Source organism: Neoarius graeffei, chromosome 18, assembly GCF_027579695.1.
Source record: "Neoarius graeffei isolate fNeoGra1 chromosome 18, fNeoGra1.pri, whole genome shotgun sequence".
NCBI lineage: Eukaryota > Metazoa > Chordata > Actinopteri > Siluriformes > Ariidae > Neoarius > Neoarius graeffei.
The window spans coordinates 65229063-65251750 of record NC_083586.1 but is presented as its reverse complement, the minus strand read 5'-3'; the positions used below and the strand labels follow the sequence as shown (position 1 = coordinate 65251750).

Here is a 22688-nt window from a genome sequence, read left to right as displayed (position 1 = left end):
AGGCGAGAACCCGGCTATAACATAATAATAACCTGGCTAATCAACATATTTATGTCACATATTGGTTGCCGATGTGCAAAAAGCTTGATGTGATTAATGACTTTTGAGAACTTAAAGCTACTGACGATAGCTAATCAGGTGGCCGTGCTTGTATGCATTATCATAATTCAGGCTTGTACTATCGATATCGATCATGTTTAAATGCTGTACAGGTTGCCTTTAACATTTCTAAACATCTGTTATTTGGATTTAAATGTTATAAACTGATTGTGGAAGTTGTTTATGGTATTTTACTTTCAAAAAGCTTTAATTCTTCTCTCCATTTAATTTCTACACCAGTGTATTTTGGAGAGATGTGAACTGTTTGCCCAGCAGTGAGCTCACACCCCTCCCATTTCCCATCGCCCTGTACAGCAGCAACTTCACACACAGACATGAAAATCTACACAATTAAAGCTACTGTACGAGTCTCCTGACTAATCTTAGAACAGACTTGTAGTGATGAACTGTTTAATTTGCTTATAATGATTAAAAATGTTTATGAAATGAATTTCCATTCTGCCGGTGGAATGGAACACCAGTGTACTGGTACAAAGGGTTAATAATGTACTGGTATAAAGGGTTAATAATGTACTGGTATAAAGGGTTAATATTCTGGGATACTGAGCTTAATTTTGGTTTTGTATGTTGCACCGTGGTCCTGAATCTGATTTCATTCCACTGTATATTATTCTCCAGCTGATGATACTGATGCTGTAACTACAATAACTGGATACAGAGGAAGATCAGTTCAGATTCAATGCCCCTATCAACCTGGATATGAAGAGTACAAAAAGTATCTCTGCAGAGGTAAATGTCCCATTTTGGGGGATAAAGACATTCCTGTTGAGTCTGGATCTCCTGCTAAAGACCCCAGATTCTCTCTGTATGACAACACAACAGCCAAAATCTTCACCGTCACCATCACTGATCTGAGACCAGAGGATAAAGGCACTTACTGGTGTGCAATAGAGCGGACAGTGGCTGATATTTACACAGAGAGTCGACTGCTGGTTAAAACAGGTGAGTGTGACACAGAGGAGACTAAAAACCCTCACACATTAATTCACTGATGATGAACATTGACTGCAGCAGATGATTAAAGCACCATGTACAGTGTAGAACGGGTCTCATTTATCAGGTTTGTAAACTCAAAGATTATAATTGAGACTCAATGCATTGATTTTTAAGCTCGAAAATGTGAACTGTGTGGAATTTAAAAGTGGACTGTTTCTATTCTCTCAGCTGATCCTGCCATCAGTACTGTCTCCCAGTCCACACACTCCACTTCAACACATGCCATGAGTCCATCAGTCCATGCTGAGATCCCACATTCAACAGGTATGAACTTTTTGCCTGAACTCTTCTTTATTACATTTCTGTCATGCCATTCATCACTTTTTTTTTTTTTTAATTCCAGCTAATCCATTAAATGACACTAACTCTCCAGTGAGCGCTCCCTCAGATCAGGGTATGTAGAACATCAAATATTTTATTTGAGCTTTTATTTAAAATCTTCTACATGAGAGAGAGAACACAGATCAAACCACCACAGGACAGATGACATCAGCTATGGAAGTGTAAATGTTTTAAGCATATTACAATGCTTTTTGGTTTAGCAGTCAACAGGAAGTTACTTTTAACCTTTTATCCACTATCATTTTGGGATTTTCTTTGAACCATTGCATAGCAGCAACAAAAATAAAATAGAGAATATAATTTCCACAACTGCACGATGCCTGTACATGCTCAGGAACTCTGTCCTGGTGCTCAGTCTGTTGAAGGAAGTTGAAACCACTTCAGCTGCTTGTGAAACTTAAAGCTGTGGTCACACAGGCATTCCTACCGATTCATGTGCTTCCACATAATTCTGTTTAAATCAGTGGCTGGTACACTTACACTTCCCTCAGTGTGGTTTGTCTGGGCAGGTGTGGCTTCTGTGTTTCCAGTTTGAAAACATTCACCATGAACTCAGGGTGCGTTTACATATGCTGTGTTTAATCTGTTTGAACGGAACCCCATTGTTCTCCGCCTCAGTAGCATCCAAACAAACAAACAAACAAAAAAATCACTGACTTGTGAATGTAACCCAGCACTGTGCACTTTAGTTCGGTTATTTCTTTCATCACTGGGTAAATTTGGTAACTGACAGAGATATTTGAAACTTTTTTTGGCTAGTTTCAGTTAAATGCAGTTCAGTTAAATAATTCAGTGAAATTGGAAGCCATGGCCTAATGGTTAGAGAAGCAGCTTTGGGACCAAAAGGTCAGTGATTCGATTCCCTAGACCAGCAGGAATGGCTGAAATGCCCTTGAGCAAGGCGCCCAACCCTCAACTGCTCCCTCGGTATGTCCACTGGGTATGTTGTATGTCGCTGTGGATAAGAGCATCTGCTAAATGCCATTAATGTAATGCAATGCAAATCTTTGAAACTTATCTTTGCTCGTATGTGTCCCTGTCCTCCATTGGGCTACCCCCTCAGTACTTTTCCATCACCCATTGAAGCTACCCTGTCACACTCAGCCAACTCTGCTTCCTGATATTACATTTTCCAATCATGTTGCTGCACTCTTGAATGTGGATATATTCTCATGTTTATCCTTCAGTAAACTCAGAAACATCTCTGCACTGCTGCGTGTTAGCGATTGTCGCTCCCAGATCTGTGAGGTAGAATCTCTGTGGTGGCAAAGGACTTATATTTCTAGATCACTCAGTTTATCAATTCAACTTTCTTCAGTACATCAGTCAGAAAAAGCCCAACATGTGAGTTTAAATATTCTGGACTGTGTTTAAAATGTTTGCGATCCAGCCTGTATCAGACAGAACTTGCTGATTTGGCTTTTTTAAAAGTAAAGTTCATGATACATGTATATCCCCTGTGTTTGCATGACATTAAATTACTGGCTGGCATGTAAGGGCGGAACAGACTCTGGAGGTATGCTGACCCTAACCCAGTGCTTCTCAATTATTTTCTGTTACGCCCCCCCCCCCCAGGAAGAAGAAAACATTTCACGCCCCTCCACTCTCCGCCGCAACTATAAATAGTATAATTTGTCTATAAAATTGTTATAAGACTTATAACAATGGTGTTAGGTGTACTTATAATATAAGTACACCTCTGCAAAACATTGTATCCTTATTAACATTAAAGAAAACAAAAAAATAAAAAAGAAAGAAATATAGATCAACTTACAACAAAGAATAACTTTATTAACATTGTTTTTTAGTCTGTAACAGAAAATATTTAAAGTCCATCAAAGTGCTTGCAATTTGCAAAATAAACAAAAAAAACTTATTTAAACTATAAACATTTTTTAACAGACTAATTCGGTCCTTTTCAAATAGTGGGGCGCGCCCCATTTGATACTGAAAAATAAAATTAACCCTTTGGTTACTGACCCCTTGAAAATGGTTCCTCCAGGAATGATGACGTTTCAGTTGTCAAGACAACGGAAAAACTAAAATACAAGAGCATTTTGTTTTGTGCACAAGAGCATTGTGACGTATCTTTCTGTTTTTGTATTTTAGTTTTTCCGTTGTCTTGACAACTGAAATGTCATCGTTCCTGGAGGAACCATTTTCAAGGGGTCAGTCACCAAAGGGTTAAATAAAATCAATAAATAATAATAAATTAAAATTGATCAGCAACATTAACTCAGGAGCACGATATATAAAACACTTTAACCTACAAAACAAAAATTAATAAAACTATTTGTGCTGATATTTTTTTTTTATCAAAATGAGGAAGTCAGGATTAATGGCTACAATGAGCACGTTTTGCAGTGCACAGCTTTTCGAAGCGGGGTTTGAAGCATGGATACTGCAACTCTCAGCTCCTGCTCAGTGTTTAGCTGGGACCTGGACTTGGTCTTCAGTGCAGCAACAGCAGAGAAGCCAGTCTCACAAAGATAAGATGTTGCAAAGGGAAGAAGAATGCCCATAGCCCTCTGCCCTAAGAGTGGATACTGCCTCTCTACACTCAGCCAGAATTCACTCAGTGTCTGTGATGTGAACCTCAGTCTCAATGTGGAGTCAGATGTCATGTCAATGAACTGGTCCTCCTCTGGAGAGCTGAAACCAGTTGGAGCTGGTGCATTGAAAGGATCTCTCACCCAGTCATAGTGGGAACTGTTTTCAGGGAAGTACTTTTTAAAGAATCCCATCAGTGATGAGATATGCTGCTTCATACATGGAATCACTGAGGTGGCATCATAGTCAGTAGTGTCAAGAAATTCATGCAGGTTCTCGAATGAATCAATATTTCCTTCATCAAGTCGCCTGCCCCACATTGCAAGCTTTCGAGTGAAAGAGCTGATCTTGTCTGTGACCTGAGGGAGGTGTTTATTTTTCCCTTGAAGCTGTAGATTTAGTTCATTTAGCTTTCCAAATATGTCACTCAGGTAGGCCAGTCTCACCAGGAAGTTCTCATCACTAAATTTTTCTGCGACTTCATACTTGTGTTCCTGCTCCAAAAACATTCTTATCTGCCCTCTGAGCTCAAAAACTCGGGACAAGACCCGAGTCAGCCCCTGCATTGTCAGCCCCTGCAGAACTCGATCAGGCAACTGAATGCTTAGAGTCAACATTCCGCCATACTTTAGATAATGTAGCTCCTCTAAAAAGGAAAATGGTCAGAGACAAAAAATTAGCACCCTGGTATAATGATGACACTCGCACATTAAAACAGACCACTCGAAAATTGGAACGTAAATGGCGTCAAACAAAATTGGTAGTGTTCAAATTGGCGTGGAAGGAGAGCTTCCTGAAGTATAAAAAAGCTCTTAGTGCTGCGAGATCAACATATCTCTCCTCCCTAATAGAAGATAACAAAAATAATCCTAGATTCCTATTTAATACTGTAGCAAAATTAACCAGGAATAAGTCCACTATCAACACATGCACACCTGCAGTATGTAGTAGCAACGACTTCATGAATTTTTTTAATGACAAAATTGAGAATATCCGACAAAAAATTCAAACTACTAATTTAAGGTTAGACAATGAAAGCGACCTTGTAGTTAACAATATAACTGTATCAGATCATCAGTTAGAATGTTTTACTCCCCTAAAAGAAACTGAATTACTCTCATTAATCTCTACATCAAAAGCCTCAACTTGCGTACTAGATCCCTTACCGACACATCTATTCAAACAGATAATACCTGAAGTAATTGAACCGCTTCTAAAAATAATAAATTCTTCTCTTATGATTGGCTATGTACCCAAATCCTTTAAACTAGCAGTTATCAAACCCCTGATTAAAAAACCTGACCTTGATCCCTGTCAGCTGTCCAATTATCGGCCAATATCAAACCTCCCCTTTATCTCCAAGATCCTTGAAAAAGCTGTGGCACAGCAGTTATGCTCATATTTACATAGGAATAACATCCATGAAATGTATCAGTCAGGATTTAGACCTCATCATAGCACAGAGACAGCACTGGTTAAAGTAGTAAACGACCTACTGTTGGCGTCTGATCAGGGCTGTGTCTCGCTACTTGTGTTGCTTGACCTTAGTGCAGCATTTGATACCATTGATCATTCCATTCTTCTGGATAGACTAGAAAATGTTGTGGGAGTTAAGGGAATGGCCCTCTCCTGGCTCAGGTCTTATCTAACTGATCGTTATCAGTATGTCGATATAAATGGTGATATTTCTAGACGTACCGAGGTAAAGTTTGGTGTTCCACAAGGTTCTGTCTTGGGTCCACTGCTTTTTTCTCTATATATGTTACCTTTGGGCGATATTATTCATAAACATTGTATTAGTTTCCACTGTTATGCTGATGACACACAGTTGTATGTCTCTGCAAAACCTGATGAGAGACACCAGCTTAATAAAATTGAGGAATGTGTTAAGGACATTAGACACTGGATGCTTATAAATTTCCTTCTGCTTAACTCTGACAAGACTGAAGTACTTGTGCTAGGACCACATAAAGCTAGAAGTAAGTTTTCTGATTACACAGTAACTCTGGATGGCCTTTCTGTTTCTTCACGTGCAGCAGTAAAAGACCTCAGAGTGATTATTGACCCCAGTCTTTCATTCGAAACTCACATTGATAACATCACCCGGATAGCTTTCTTTCATCTCAGAAATATTGCAAAGATAAGAAATTTAATGTCATTGCATGATGCAGAAAAACTAGTCCATGCTTTCGTTACCTCCAGGTTGGATTATTGTAATGCCTTACTGTCTGGATGTTCCAATAAGTGCATAAACAAGCTCCAGTTAGTTCAAAATGCCGCAGCAAGAGTCCTTACTAGAACTAGAAAATATGACCACATCACGCCTGTCTTATCCACACTGCATTGGCTCCCAATCAAATTTCGTATTGATTATAAAATACTACTATTGACCTTTAAAGCACTAAATGGTCTCGCACCACAGTACCTGAGTGAACTTCTGCTCCTCTATGACCCGCCACGCCTACTTAGATCAAAAGGTGCAGGCTATCTGCTGGTACCTCGTATAGTGAAGGCTACATCAGGGGGCAGAGCCTTTTCTTACAAAGCCCCACTGTTATGGAACAGCCTTCCAAGTAATGTTCGGGAATCAGACACAGTCTCAGCATTTAAGTCTAGGCTGAAAACATATCTGTTTAGTCAAGCCTTTTGTTAATGGTGTTTATGAGGTAAAGGAGTAGATCTGGAGGGTCCTCAGACATAGAGTGTTTTGGTAAACTGGGATGTATGGATGCTGTCAGTCCCCACTCGCTTGCTCACTCGAGTTTGTTGACGGTGCAGTGGCTGGCTGCTTTATGTCCCGGGGCTCCCTCATGCCTGTGTTACCTTCTGGCTCTCTCCTTTTAGTTATGCTGTCATAGTTAGTTGCCGGAGTCCCTGCTTGTACTCGGTGCAATATGTATACTGTTCCTACTTATTCAGGTGACATTGGGCATACCTAACCACCTGTGTTTTCTTTCTCTTCCCCCCCCCCCACCCCAAATCTGTCCCTCTGAGTTACATGGAGTCAACAGGAAATCTTTTGGTGGAGACGGTGGGGACCTCGACTGGCTATCGTAGCCTGCAGGGAATCGGCCGTCAGACGTTCTGTCGCATGTCCCAGACCCGGTGAAATGTAACTGAATTGTCTTGGCCAGGCCTAAGGGTCCCATCTGCATCTCATCATTGCTGAGGAGTGTGCTCCCATCACCCAATCAAGCATCCAGCCAGAGCAGGTCATGATATATTTTTTACCATATTAACATGCCATTGTGCGTCATGCCTAATGTAAAGACTCTCGTCTCTGCGAGCCTACCACACAGATTTAATACTTGTCATTTTTAGGGCATACCTAACAACGTGTTTTCTTTCTCTCCCCCCCCATCTGTCCCTCTGAGTTACATGTTGATCCTGGGATTGAGATGCTGGCCTCTTCTGCCCCTCGGACCTGCTTGATCCATCCTGGTGCCCTGTGTCTGGTCAGAGTTTTATCGCCCCACTCCTGTGAAGGACGGCCCCATGAGGACAGTTGAGGGTTATACCTGTTAAAACTGTTAATATTATAGTCAGGCTGTCTGTTGTTGCCCAAATGAGGATGGGTTCCCTTTTGAGTCTGGTTCCTCTCGAGGTTTCTTCCTCATGTCGTCTGAGGGAGTTTTTCCTTGCCACCGTCGCCACAGGCTTGCTCATTGGGGATAGATTAGGGATGAAATTAGCTCATGTTTTAAGTCATTCAAATTCTGTAAAGCTGCTTTGCGACAATGTTTATTGTTAAAAGCGCTGTACAAATAAACTTGATTTGATTTGATTTGACAAGACTTTCCCTTGTGACAGCCACCTTGCTTAACTGTGAAACAGCACAGCTTGATGCATGGGCGCAGATAGAGGGGGGGACGGGGGGGATTCGTCCCACCCAGATTTAAATTCACCTCGTTCGGTCCCCCCCACTTATAGGGAGGAAAAAACGTCTATGCTGTCTTTCTTTGCATAAGGCAAACCTCACGGAAAAATCAAAAGACTAATTACCATTCGGTTTATTGAGGTGCACAGCAGTACATACATAGTTGCAACTGCGCAGACTGCACAGGTTGCGAGCTCGAGCTTGGTTGCTATGGTTACCCACAACAAGTTTGACAGGCATATCGGGGACAGCTCCTCCTAGTTCAAGACCCCAACACGGCATGATGAAGGGTGCCAAAAGGCAGAAAACGATTGCATTGTTTTTTTTTTCAAAAAAAAACAACGACTGTAAGTAAACTGTGCCTTACTTTATCATATCACCTTGCAATTTTTTGATAGTCTGTTCAAAGTAATGTCGTAGTGAAAGTAAAATCGTACGGAGTAGAGATGCCTTTCTGGTAGCCTCCTTCTTTCGGTGGTAGCCTGTAGATACAGCGCTCAGAAGGCAGTTTTAATGTTTAATCTGGCGTTCCCTGCCATAATTTCAGTGAGCATATTGTTTCATAAGGAAACTTTGCGAAGAGTTGTTGACTGACTGCCACTCACGCAACACACAGGCATAGTTAGAAAGTCAGGATGCACTGGTTTACACTTTACACACACACGTAGCCCAGCCTCTCGCTATGTTTAACAGTTGGAACTTAGCGGTTTTAAAACTAGTTTTGCAGTTTTGCAATTTCTGTGCGTGATGATAATGTGTAAACTTTGGATTTCCATAGGCTATGTTAAAATGTTATCATTGTCCTGGCCTGCAGGTAGTTCCTGGTGATGGCAGTGAGGGAGGTGAAATAACATGTATACACACTACCGTTCAAAAGTTCGGGGTCACCCAGACAATTTTGTGTTTTCCATGAAAAGTCACACTTTTATTTCCCACCATAAGTTGTAAAATGAATAGAAAATATAGTCAAGACATTTTTCTGGCCATTTTGAGCATTTAATCGACCCCACAAATGTGATGCTCCAGAAACTCAATCTGCTCAAAGGAAGGTCAGTTTTATAGCTTCTCTAAAGAGCTCAACTGTTTTCAGCTGTGCTAACATGATTGTACAAGGGTTTTCTAATCATCCATTAGCCTTCTGAGGCAATGAGCAAACACATTGTACCATTAGAACACTGGAGTGAGAGTTGCTGGAAATGGGCCTCTATACACCTATGGAGATATTGCACCAAAAACCAGACATTTGCAGCTAGAATAGTCATTTACCACATTAGCAATGTATAGAGTGGATTTCTGATTAGTTTAAAGTGATCTTCATTGAAAAGAACAGTGCTTTTCTTTCAAAAATAAGGACATTTCAGAGTGACCCCAAACTTTTGAACGGTAGTGTGTGTATATATATATATATATATATATATATATATATATAAGCCCTGTGATGACCTGGCGACTTGTCCAGGGTGTACCCCGCCTTTCACCCGTAGTCAGCTGGGATAGGCTCCAGCTTGCCTGCGACCCTGTAGAACAGGATAAAGCGGCTAGAGATAATGAGATGATATATATATATATATATATATATATATATATATATATATATATATATATATATATATATATACACACACACACACATAAAATGGAATCATTTGCTGACAGCTCAGTCCCCCCCAGTGCCCCTGGCTTGATGTTCAGCTCCCATCTCCTCACAGATAGCAGAGAAGACTCTTGTCTTTAGTGGTCTGGTCTTTATAAAATTGACTACACCTAAAATGTCAGTCATAACCTCACTTAATTCAGAGGAAAGGTGCCTTGATGCCAGTGCTTCCCTGTGTATGACACAGTGTGTCCACTTAGCATTAGGTGAGGCCTTCTTGATGAGTGCCCGAAGTCCTTTTCTCATCCCTGCCATGGTCTGTGCACCATCACTGCAAACACCAATGCAGTTATCCCACTTTAGCCCATTCTCAGTCAGGAAGCAGTCCAGCATTTTGAATAGCTCTTCAGCTGTGGCTCGGTCTCTGACACATTTACAAAAAAGTAGATCCTCACACAGGGAGTTTGTCATGTCAAAACGTACATAAGCAATAAAAAAACAGTCTTTGTTGCTGTCAGTTGCTTCATCGAATTGTAAGGCAAAACGTTTGTCTTTGAGTTTATCTACCAGCTGTTCTTGAAGATCGTTAGCAATGTCATTTATACGTTTGGCGACAATGTCATTGGACAGAGGGATAGTTTTTATTTTGGCAGCACTTGCGTCATCCAGCATGACAGAAACCATGTCTAATGCTGCAGGCAGTATCAGCTCCTCTGCTATGGTGTGGGGTTTTTTGCATTGAGCAATTTGGTACGCCACCTTATATGATGCTAACAGTGCTCGCTGGTTTATTGAAATAGCATTCACAAAGCAGGGTGATTGTTGGCAATATTCGGCATGTTTTCGCTGAAAAAACTCAAGCGGCTTATCAGCATGATTGGGGTGGAATGTCTTTAAGTGACGCCTTAATTTATTTGGCTTCATACTGTCTGCTGCCAACATTTTTAGACACAGTAAACACACCGGTCTTTCCTTGTTTCCCACCGTAGTCACAGTGAAGCCAAGCGCTACATACGCTTCGTCATATTTCCTCGCCTTAGCTTTCGGGAGACTGTCGTTTGTCTCATTATCTCCGTCTCTCTCCGCCTTTCTTTTCATCCCTGTTAAATATTTTTCCATGGTGTCTACCCCATAGCGCGAATACTCCCTGCGCACACCCTGATAATGAGAGTGCCACTGCCACCTACTGTAGTGGATGTGCAATTACACTTTATTCTAGTATGGCAAAAGCATGTTCCCCGGGGTCACACGTGCCCCCCCCCGGCATCGTACCGCGCCCCCTATTTGAGAAGGACTGCCCTAACCCCTTAATATCCTGGCATCAATATCTTAAATTTGATGCGAGCTGTGATAGGTAGTGAGTGCTGGTTGGCAAGCAGAAGGGTGACATGGGAAGAATGAGGGAGCTTGCAGACGAGGTGAGCTGCAGCGTTCTGGGTGAACTGCAGGGGTCTGATGGCAGAAGCTGGAAGACCAGCAAGGAGAGAGTTGCAGTAGTCCAAGCAGGAGAGGATCAGCACTTGGACCAGGAGCTGAGTAGAGTAGATGGTAAGAAAAGGGTGGATGCTTCAGATGTTGTAGAGGAGGATTCTACATGTCCAGGTCACTGCAGCGATGTTCACTGGGGAGGAGAGTTTGTCATCAAACATGATCCCTACATTCTTTGCACTAGGTAAATGTAACCTAGAGATGTTCCCAGGGAGATGACAATGTCCAGAGGTGGAGAGGATGGAGCAGGAATGTAGATTACCTCCATCTTGCCTGGGTTGAGCTTCAAGTGATGGTTGTCCATCCAGTTCTGGATGTCACACAGGCTAGCAGAGATGCGAATGGAGATTTGTGTGTCAGAAGGAAGAAAAGAGAGAAACAGTTGGGTGTCATCAGCATAGCAGTGGTAGGATAGACCATGAGCAGATGTAATCAGGCTGAAAGACTGGGTGTAGAGGGAGAAAAGAAGCAGACCAAGGACTGAACCTTGAGGGACACCCGTGGTAAGTGGGCATGGTGCTGATACAGTACCAGACCAGGTAATCTGGAAGGAGTGACCAGAAAGGTAGAACTTGAACCAGTCTAGGGCTGTCTCATAGATCCCTAGAGCTGATAAGGATGACAGAAGAATGGGGTGATCAACAGTATCAATTGCAGCAGAAAGATCAAGGAGAATCAGGACCGTGGAGAGGGAAGCAGCACGTGCTGCATAAAGTGCCTCACTGACTGAGAGGAGTGCAGTCTCGGTTGAGTGTCTGGCTCAGAAGCCGGACTGGTGAGGATCCAGGAAATTTTTCCGTGAGAGAAAAGAGGAGAGTTGGTTAGCAACAACATGCTCAAGCATCTTTGACAGGAAGGGGAGAAGAGAAACGGGACGGTAGTTCTGGATGACAGAGGGGTCTAGGGTGGGTTTTTCTTTTTTTTTAGCAGAGGAGTGATGTGGGCCCATTTGAAGCTGGAGGGAAAGTATTCTGAGGACAAGGAAGAGTTGACAAAGGAGGTGATAAATGGGAGGATGTCAGGAGTGGTAGTCCGGAGGACAGATGAGGGGATAGGGTCAAGGGCACAGGTGGTCGAATGGTGAAAGAGCAGGAGCTGGTTGACTGTTTTCAGCTAATTCATGCCCACCTCTTTCATATTAAGAAACTCATCCTAGTCAGTTATAGAATGTTAACAGTCTTGAGGTGTTCAGTCCACTTTCAAGCAGTTTTAATGGAGTGAGAAAACTCTGAATGGACTCCAGTAGGATGTGAATCAAACACGCCATGTTGGGTTGCAGCATTTTTTGTAGATGTGAGCTGCTAAACCAAGTCACGAGGCACAAACTATTCCAGAGAACAGAGATGTCAAGCTACAGAAATTCTACCTAATGAACAAAAAGAGAAAAATGCTGGACGCAATACAGGTTTTAGAGTCAGCACACAATACCTTTTTTTACGAGGAAATTTTCAGTTTTTCAGCCAGTGTTTTATTGGCATGAAAGAATACAAACTTGAATTCCTCTATGAATTAACAAATATTTCAGTTTCGGCCACAAGGTAGTCATAAACAGATTGATGGCTACACCACCTCTCACATCATCCGCAAGTTCAGTTTCAGTTCATGTCTTACATCTGCGCACACACGCACACGTTGTTTAATTGTTCAGGTAAAATCACATCATCTAAATGATTAAGTTTAATCAGGTTTTGGTTTAAATTTGACTTTCACATCATGATTGTGTTTCCGTTCCAGATTTACCAGATTTACCAGATTTACCAGTTTCTACCGTCATCATTGCTGTGTCTGTGGTTTTTGTGCTGCTTCTCATTGCCCTTCTATTCGCTGTCATCCTACAGAAGAAAAAGAAGATCCAAGGTACAGCAACACAGACAAACACGTTTTTATTTTCATTCACACAAATATTTAATGTGTTACTACATTAAGAGTTAACTATTAAAAGGTAGAGAGCATGAAGAATAAAATGCAGAACACTTGATTAACAAAAAAAATGAGGTAGGAACAGGAGCACAAAATTAGAGTGTAGAATAACTACAAAATTATTGGTGTAATATACAAAACATGGAAGTGTGGTGATGTAAGGGGTAGCACTGTTACCTCACAGCAAGAAGGTTCTGGGTTCAAACTTCATGGCCCACTGGGGCCTTCCTGTGTGGAGTTTGCATGTTCTCCTCGTGCCTGCACTGGTTTCCTCCCACAGTCCAAAGACATGCAGATTAGGTCAACTGGCTCCTCTAAATTGCCCAGAGGTGTGGATGGTTGTTTCTCCCTGTGTGAGCCCTGTGATAGACTGGAAACCTGTCCCATCACAGGCTCTGGTGGATCACACCCAATCATCTCATCTCATCTCATTATCTCAAGCCGCTTTATCCTGCTCTACAGGGTCGCAGGCGAGCTGGAGCCTATCCCAGCTGACTACGGGCGAAAGGCGGGGTACACCCTGGACAAGTTGCCAGGTCATCACAGGGCTGACACATAGACACAGACAACCATTCACACTCACATTCACACCTACGCTCAATTTAGAGTCACCAGTTAACCTAACCTGCATGTCTTTGGACTGTGGGGGAAACCGGAGCACCCGGAGGAAACCCACGCGGACACGGGGAGAACATGCAAACTCCGCACAGAAAGGCCTTCGCCGGCCACGGGGCTCGAACCCAGGACCTTCTTGCTGTGAGGTGACAGCGCTAACCACTACACCACCGTGCTGCCACACCCAATCATCTGAAGTTAATTTTGTTGTTTTAATAATCAAATTAACAATGTCAGCTTATTTGCGACACCTTGTGGCAAAAAACAAAACAAACCAACATCATGTGACTCCATCAGAAAACACCATGGAATAATTTTCTAATATAAATTTGAATGTTTAGTTTACGCTCATCTTAAGAAGGTGACAGATTTTACGTTGCTATGGACGTAGTTACAACCACATAATCTAAGGAACTGTTTTTTAGCTCAAGCAATATAATCATATTTATAACAATAAAATCATTTTAAAATCAATATTTTGTGTCAAATTATGGATTTCTTTAATAAAGATCCATTTAATAGGCTCCAGCTTGCCTGCGACCCTGCACAGGATAAGCAGTTATGGATAATGGATGGATTGATATCCATTTAATAAGCAGGATAATACAGGGTTAGTCAAAATTATGTTAACACTAATGGATTATTTTTCTCCTGAATGTGTGGTGCACCGTCACTGCTGCTGGGATAATTGGGCCCTACTTTTTTGACACCCCAACAGTGACGTCAGACATCTACTTACCGTACAGATGGTGCAGCAGTATGCCATTGATGAACTTCCACTACAGATCTGATTGGTTTCTACCATTTAAGTGTTAACATAATTTTGACTAATCCTGTATACCGTGAGCCCGTCATTATTGCAAAATAAATTTCTTCAAGGTGACTCAGTGTCCCTCTGCTTCATGTCAGGGTTTATTTTGTCATAATGACCGGCTTGCTGTACTTTAAGCCATGGCCTAATGGTTAGAGAAGCAGCTTTAGGACCACACCGGTTCGATTCTCTGGACCAGCAGGAATGGCTGAAGTGCCCTTGAGCAAGACAACTAACCCCCAACTGTTCCCCAGGGTGCTCTGGGTATGGTGCACGTCACTCTGGATAAATGGAGCATCTGCTAAATGCCTGTAATGTAATAAATTATACTTTACATCAGCTGTGGACACTATGGATATGAAGCATGGACAGTGTTTTTATCAGTAATGTCCACTGTGTTCAGTGTATTTGTGGTTTTAGTACACATTACTAAGAAAATCTAGAATTCTGGAGGTTACTGTAATAAACTAATTAAAAGAGAATGTAAGAATAATCTAAAACTTAGCAGTAAGCGACTATTTGAAAGTAAACCCTCCCATTGTGCTTAGAACATCTCATCTCATCTCATTATCTCTAGCCGCTTTATCCTTCTACAGGGTCACAGGCAAGCTGGAGCCTATCCCAGCTGACTACGGGTGAAAGGTGGGGTACACCCTGGACAAGTCGCCAGGTCATCACAGGGCTGACACATAGACACAGACAACCATTCACACTCACATTCACACCTACGCTCAATTTAGAGTCACCAGTTAACCTAACCTGCATGTCTTTGGACTGTGGGGGAAACCGGAGCACCCGGAGGAAACCCACGCGGACACGGGGAGAACATGCAAACTCCGCACAGAAAGGCCCTCGCCGGCCCCGGGGCTCGAACCCAGGACCTTCTTGCTGTGAGGCGACAGCGCTAACCACTACACCACCGTGCCGCCGTGCTTAGAACATTTTAAAGAAATTAGCTTAAAGGAATTCCTAAATCCAATGTTTTCAACTTATCTACCAAACTTATCAACTTGCGTACCAAAATTATTAGCATAACCTGATTACTCACAAGTCTCGCTAACGAGGGAAATAAACAAGCAAGCTAAAATTTTTAGCTTGTTTTACTAAACACAGCTAGCTGCTCAGCTAACCTGGAGCCACCTCTGTCAGATTAAATCACTCCTGATATTATTAATTATATTAAACAGAAGCTAAACGACTATTTGAAATGGAGCGCGTTCATTGGATACTGAGTGAGGAGAGCAGTGACATCATTTCGTGTCCATTAATTGTGTCCGTGTAGATTTTTTTAAAAATACTGTATTGGTTTACTTCCTTTATAGGTGTTGTGTTTATTATTATTATTATTATTATTATTATTATTATTAAAGACAGGACATTACACAATTATAGTGGTCATGGATTAATCATTAAAAATAATATTAATAAAACATTTCACATGTTTTTATTACTTAGTCTTGGATGTAATGTTTTAATTTTCTCTAAAGTAACATTTTAATTTTTAGAATATACAGTGTGGAAATAAGGCCGGACCGATGGACATTGACCGGTAATTTTTGCATTTGTCCGTCTGTATTTCAAAAGCATCAAACAGGATGGCCCATGAAAAACTGTAAAGATATGGATATAATCTACATCTAATTTTCTTCCAGATGTCACACTGGGTGAATACATGATGTGGTAACACGGCCTGTGAAACAGGAGCCCCCGTGGGCCCGAATTTAAAAATTCATAACTCGGCCACTGAAGGTTCTACCTCCTGCAAAATTTACAGGCACCTCCCTCTCCCCGAGCCCTTTCAAACCAGCACAGGTATGGCCCACTACGAACCTGCCTCAGCCCCTTATTTGCCCCCAAAACCCCCGTGCGAGTGCTGCTCAACAAAAACTTTAATATGAGCCCTGATTCAAGCCAGTTTTAAAAAATTTATAACTTGGCCACTGATGGTCCTAGCCCTGCCAAAATTTACAGGCATGTCCCTCTCCCTGGGCCCTTTCGAACTACCCAGGCTAGACCCGATCCAACGTCAGGAGCAAACGCATATTGAGGAAAGCTTTAGCATGAGCCCTGGCTCCGGCTGCTTGCACGTGCGGGGATTTAAAAATTCATAACTCGGCCACCAAAGGTCCTAGCCCCACCAAAATTTACAGGCACCTCCTTCTCCCCGAGTGTCACACTAAATAAGACAATAATAATCCACTCAGTATCCTCTGGTGTTTTTATTGCATGATGCAGTTGAAGTAGTGTTTTAGGGTTGACAGGATTTGATTGATCCAGTCAGTTGATTAAGAGTTCAGTTTACATGAAGCAGTACAGTGTTAGGTTAAGTGCCAAACTGCCAATCAGTGGTTATGTTGTTGTTATTATTATGTTCATTTTTTTATTTATAATAAGAATATTAGTCGTAGTCATATGCATTAGATTTTAAATAGTTTTTATTTTCTTCTATTTTCTATGTTCTAGTCCATCAGATTTTAGTCTGAATGCCAAATGATATGACCATGTCTAGTTTTGAGTCATTTTAAAAGTCATTTTATTGCAAAGTTAATCAGCCACTGGGGGTGCAAAGCGTACTCTTGGTGCCGGTCCCAAGCCTGGATAAATGGAGAAGGTTGTGTCAGGAAGGGCATCCGGCATAAAACTGTGCCAAATCTAACATGCGGATTGAAAAGAGAAATACCATACCGGATCAGTCGGGGCTCGGGTTAACAACGGCCACCTCTGGTACTGTTGGTCAACAGGGTGCCGGTGGAAAGTGTGCTACTGTTACATCAAAACAGAGAAGGAAAAAGACAGGGGGGAGGCGTGTTAGGAGAAAGCATGAAAGATGGAAGGGAAGGAGCTTAGAATTGAGGGTAGGAACACTGAATGTGGGAACACTGACTGGCAGAGCGAGAGAGTTAGCAGGTATGATGGAAAGAAGGAAGTTGGACATTTTGTGTGTGCAGGAGACGAGGTGGAAAGGAAGCAAGGCCAAGAACATTGGAGATGGATGCAAGTTGTTTTATTGTGGAGTGGATGGAAAGAGAAATGGTGTTGGTATTGTTCTGAGGGGAGAGTTGGCCAACAGTGTGATTGATGTGAAGAGGGGGTCAGATAGAGTGATAGGCATGAAGTTGGAGATTCAAGGAGTGGTAATCAATGTTGTGTGTGCGTACGGCCCACAGGTTGGATGTGAGAATGAAGAGAAAGAGTTTTTCTGGGAAAAGATGGATGAAGTGGTAGAAAGTATACCGAGGGAGGAGCACGTGCTGATAGGAGCAGATTTCAACTGACATGTTGGCGAGAGAAACAGAGGAGATGAGGACGTGATGGGCAGATATGGTGTAAGAGAGAGAAATGTGGAAGAGCAAATGTTGGTTGATTTTTCAAAGATGATGAATTTGGCAATAGTCAGTACATACTTCGAGAAGAAAGAGCAGCACAGGGTGACGTTTAAGAGTCCAGGAGGATCTGCACAGGTGGACTACATACTCTGCAGAAGGGGTAACCTGAAGGAGATTGGAGACTGTAAAGTGATGGCAGGGGAGAGTGTAGCTAGACAACATCGAGTGGTTGTGTGCAGGATGAGCTTGAAAGTGAAAAAGAGGAAGCGTGAAATAATGGAGCTGAAGATTAAGTGGTGGAAACTAAAAGAGGTTGAAGATCAGAAGGAGTTTAGGGAAGAAATAATTTCTTCCCTAAACTCCTTCTGATCTTCAACATTCTTTCTTAGAAATGAGACGAGCATTGAGTGGTCATGGAAGTCTGCCAGAAGATTGGGATACTACTGCTATACTAGTAAGAGGGGCAACAAGATAGGTGCTAGGGTGGTCATCGGGAAGGAGGAAGGAAGACAAGGATACATGGTGGTGGAACAAAGAAGTGCAGGAAATTATAAAAGAGAAGAGGCTAGCTAAGAAGAATTGGGGCGATCAGAGAGATGAGGAAAGCAGGCGGTTATACAGAGAGATGAGACAGAAGGCAAAAACAGCGGTAGCAAAGGTGAAAGCAGATGCACACCAGGAGTTGTACGAACGACTGGAGACCAAAGAAGGAGAGAAAGACCTGTACAGACTAGCTAGGCAGAGAAACAGGGAAGTGAGGGATGTACAGCAGGTAAGAGTGATGAAAGATGTAAATGGAAATGTGCTGACAAACAAAGAGAGTGTATTAAGAAGGTGGAAAGAGTACAGTACTTTGAGGATTTATTAAATGAGGAGAATCCAAGAGAGAAAAGGTCAGATTCGCTGGAGACGGCAAATCAGGAAGCAGAATTGGTTAGTAAGGATGAGGTGAGGGCAGCCATGAAAAGAATGAAGACCGGGAAGGCAGTCGGACCAGATGGTGTCCCGATTGAGGCTTGGAGATGTTTGGGTGAGACAGCTGTGGAGTTCCTAACGAGATTGTTTTATAAGATCCTAGAGAATGAGAAAATGCCAAATGAATGGAGAAAGAGTGTGCTAGTCCCAATATACAAGAATAAGGGAGATGTACAGAGCTGCAGTAATTACAGAGGAATAAAATTGATGCGCCACACCATGAAGTTATGGGAAAGGGTATTGGAGGTGAGATGGAGAAGAGAGGTAGCAATCTGTGAACAGTAGTATGGGTTTATGCCAAGGAAGAGCACGTCGGATGCAATTTTTGCTTTAAGCATGTGAATGGAGAAGTACAGAGAAGGCCAGAGAAAGCTACATTGTGTGTTTGTAGACCTGGAGAAGGCATATGATAGAGTGCCGAGAGATTAGTTATGATATTGTATGAGAAAGAGTGGAGTGAATGAGAAGTATATTAGAGTGGTGCAAGACATGTATGAGAACAGTGAAACAGCAGTGAGGTGTGCAGTTGGAATGACTGAATGGTTGAAGGTGAAGGTGGGACTCCATCAAGGATCTGCTTTGAGTCCTTTCTTGTTTGCCATAGTGATGGACAGCTTGACGGACGAAATGATTGACTCACCATGGAACATGATGTTTGCGGATGATAGTGATATGTGGTGAAAGTAGAAAGGAGGTTGAGTTGGGTTTGGAGAGATGGAGGGATGCATTGGAACGAAGAGGAATGAAGGTGAGCAGGAGCAAAACAGAATACATGTGCATCAATGAGAATGGGGATGAGAGTGTAGTGAAGATGCAAGGAGCAGACGTAAAGAAAGTTGGTGAATTCAAGTACCTGGGGTCAACTGTGCAGGAAAATGGGGGCTGCGATAGTGAGGTGAGAAAGAGAGTGCAGGCAGGGTGGAGCAGGTGGAGAAGGATTTTGGGAGTCATTTGTGATTGGAAAGTCCCAGCAAAAGTGAAAGGTAAGATGTACGGTATAAGACAGTAGTGAGACCAGCTGTGATGTATGGATTGGAGACCGTCCCCTTAATGAAGAGACAGGAGGCAAAGTTGGAGGTGGCGGAGTTGAGGATGTTAAGGTTTGCGATGGGAGTGATGAGGTTGGACAGGATAAGGAACGAGCACATCAGAGGGACAGCACATGTGGAGAGCTTGGGAATTAAGCTAAGAGAGATGAGACTGAGATGGTCTGGGCACATCCTGAGAAGAGATGCAGAGCATGTGGGAAGGAGAATGTTGAGGATGGAGCTGCCAGGCACACGGAAATGAGGAAGGCCAAAGAGGAGATACATGGATGTGGTGAGAGAGGACATGAAAGTAGCAGGTGTGGTAGAGAAGGATGTGGAAGACAGGGAGCAATGGAGACGAAAGAGCCGCTGTGGTGACCTCTAATCGGGAGCAGCCAGAAGAAGATTTATTACAAAGTTACTTGGAATCTTGTCCTCAAAATTTTAACTCTATTATGTCAGAATAATTGTATTATTAATTACTAAATTTTTATAGACTTATTATAAACATAGTATAAAAAAATAGTAATTTTTGACAGAATGTTTCATGAGTGTTATTATAGTACCGATATATGAGTCCCAGTAAGTTGTAACCAACTGGAACATCCTTGGGCCCCCCAGACTTTTTTCTAGACATGGAACTGACCTGTGTGTGCGACTGTTTTCTTGTGTAGAACTTTAAGCAGGTTTTTCTTGAATCTTCTGACATTTTCTAGTAAATTATATTCAATTTATAGTGTAATTAGCAACTAATGTCAAGTGTAATTTGGCCTTTGAAGATCACAAAAAAGTGCCTGGAAATAGCTGAGAATCATCTCCAGGCATCTAAAGCCCTTCATTGTTCCGGGCCTTTGGCCTGTCTTTCAGACAGGCTGAAATTTGGGCAGACAGACAACATTTCAGACTCGTCTGTCCTGTGACAGTCTGCTTAAAATTCTTTATTTACCACACTGTATACATTTATCTGTGTTGTACTTTTGTTGTATTTTTCAATAATTTAATATCTGTAATTGGCTTCAGACCATTAATCATTTATTCATCCTCAAACTAGTGTAAATATATTTGAGTGCAGTTTGTGTTGGACTTTAACAACAATTTAACCAGAGTAATGCCGCTTTTCCACTACAAACGCGGCTGAGCCGTGCCGTGCCGAGTCGAGCTGAGCAGGGCTGTTGGAGTTGCATTTCGACTACAACCGCGCTGAACCGTGCTGGCTGGAAGTGGGTGGGCACATTGGGTGGAGTTAGCGAAAGTGGGTGGACGTCACGTGATGTCGTTAAGCAGCGCAAACAGTGACATCAGTGACAGTGGCGGAACAAGTCAGAGCCGGGCCGGGGGCGGGGCAAATGACCGGGCCCTTTATTAAAGCTTATCATAACATCATTTTAGGCTACAAAATGTCCGCAACTGCGGTGTTTACCAATTTCAACACTACCGGGTGCAACTATGTTATTTAGTACATCAAGTCCTTCAAACGAACATGTAACTCAGAAACAAAAAACATTAGGATACTGTACATGGCTCATAATAAAACATCAATAGCCTATACTGCGCACATTATTTGAAGGGCATACGAATGAGCGCTCAGAGTGGTGACAGGAAGAGTCAGAAATAAAAGGAGGGCGGTGCAAACCTCACTGAATGCACTGTGTTTACCAATTTCATCACTACGGGGTGCAACTATGTTATTTTGTACATCAAGTCCTTCAGACGAACATGTAACTCAGAAACAAAAAAACATTAGGCGACATACTGTACATGGCTCATAATAAAACATCAATAGCCTACTGCGCGCATTATTTGAAGGGCATACGACGAGCCTTGCGCTCCGCGAACTCGTCCACGATGCTCTGTATGTCACTGATTCAGTGAGCTTTTAAGCGGTAGTAAACAATAAACATGGAGGACATGGTGTCGTTAGTGTTGCTGGTCTTGGTGCTGTGGCTTGTTGTCACCGACAACGCGGACAGATACTGGCAAGAGCGTATAGATGAGGCGAGGCGCATAAGGCTTCAGAAATTCTCGTAATTCGTAATTCTTCTTCTTCCGGGTTTGCGGTGTTTACAGATCCCAGCGCGCTCGCGGGGCGTGTGTGGGCATGTGAGGACACGCCTCCTCACCAATCAGTGCACAGGGGAGTGTCTGCTCACGCCCCCAGCCTCAGTCGGCACGGTTTGGCTCGCTTCAGCCCCACTCCAAAACGGTGCGAGTTTTAGGGGCTAAGCAGGGCTGAAACGAGCTGAGTCGTGCTGGTTTTTGGTAGTCGAAACGCGAGCCGTGTCGGGCTGAAGTGAGCTGAAGCGAGCTGAAGTGAGCTGAAAAAGGGTAGTGGAAAAGGGCCATAAGTTTCACGAGTCCCCAGTGACAGTGCAATAGCTCCTCCTAGTGGACAGACATATAAATGCATGAGTTACAGAAAGACAAGAACACTTTACAAACTGTATTCATTCATTTGTTTTTATTTATTTCATGTTCTAATGTGTCATTCTTAAAATGGTTAAATGTATCTCTTCCCCCACTCTCAGCCTCATCTCCAGTCCGATCTCCACAAAGCTCCTCAGACCTCCATGTGGTGAGTTGTGTTTGCACTCACTCTTCTTTGGTTTCAGCAGAACCTCAGAAACAATGTCGCAGTCACATCTGGTGTATTGCACGAAGCCAAACATTTACATGAGCTGACTTTCATGGAGAATAGTAATTGTAAAGAAAACTGACTCAGTTCTAGGTCAGTAGTTCATACTTGCCCACATATTCCACCTCAAGCTTATACAGGGGCATGTCGAGAGTGGACCGAGGTCAGCCCACATGTTGTCTACATGCCCACCCTGAGGCCATACTCTGTTCTATCTTCGCATCCCCTTTGCTTTGGGACCTCATGGAGAAGAGAAAAGCAGTTATGTAGCTCCTGGATATTCAATATTACAACAAAAGTTAATCTGCAATGCTACAAAGACAACAATTATCACATAAAGTTGACAGTAACAATGGTTCCACTTGCTACATGAACTTCTTGATCTATTTTAGCACGAGTGTTATCAAAGGCAAT

The 22688-nt window shown here is 42.5% G+C and overlaps 1 protein-coding gene across 2 annotated transcripts in view; it reads left to right on the top strand.

Annotated features, from left to right (window-relative positions):
• Positions 1–22688, top strand: part of LOC132866463 (CMRF35-like molecule 5) — a 31874-nt gene that overhangs the window by 2678 nt on the left and 6508 nt on the right. Inside the window, exons 2-6 of one of the 2 annotated variants that reach the window (XM_060899247.1) lie at positions 739–1062; positions 1285–1380; positions 1460–1510; positions 12702–12824; positions 22168–22214. In XM_060899247.1, coding sequence (XP_060755230.1) covers positions 739–1062; positions 1285–1380; positions 1460–1510; positions 12702–12824; positions 22168–22214 — 641 coding nt within the window. The remainder of the gene's footprint in view (positions 1–738; positions 1063–1284; positions 1381–1459; positions 1511–12701; positions 12825–22167; positions 22215–22688) is intronic. The other variant, XM_060899248.1, reaches the window with a different exon arrangement.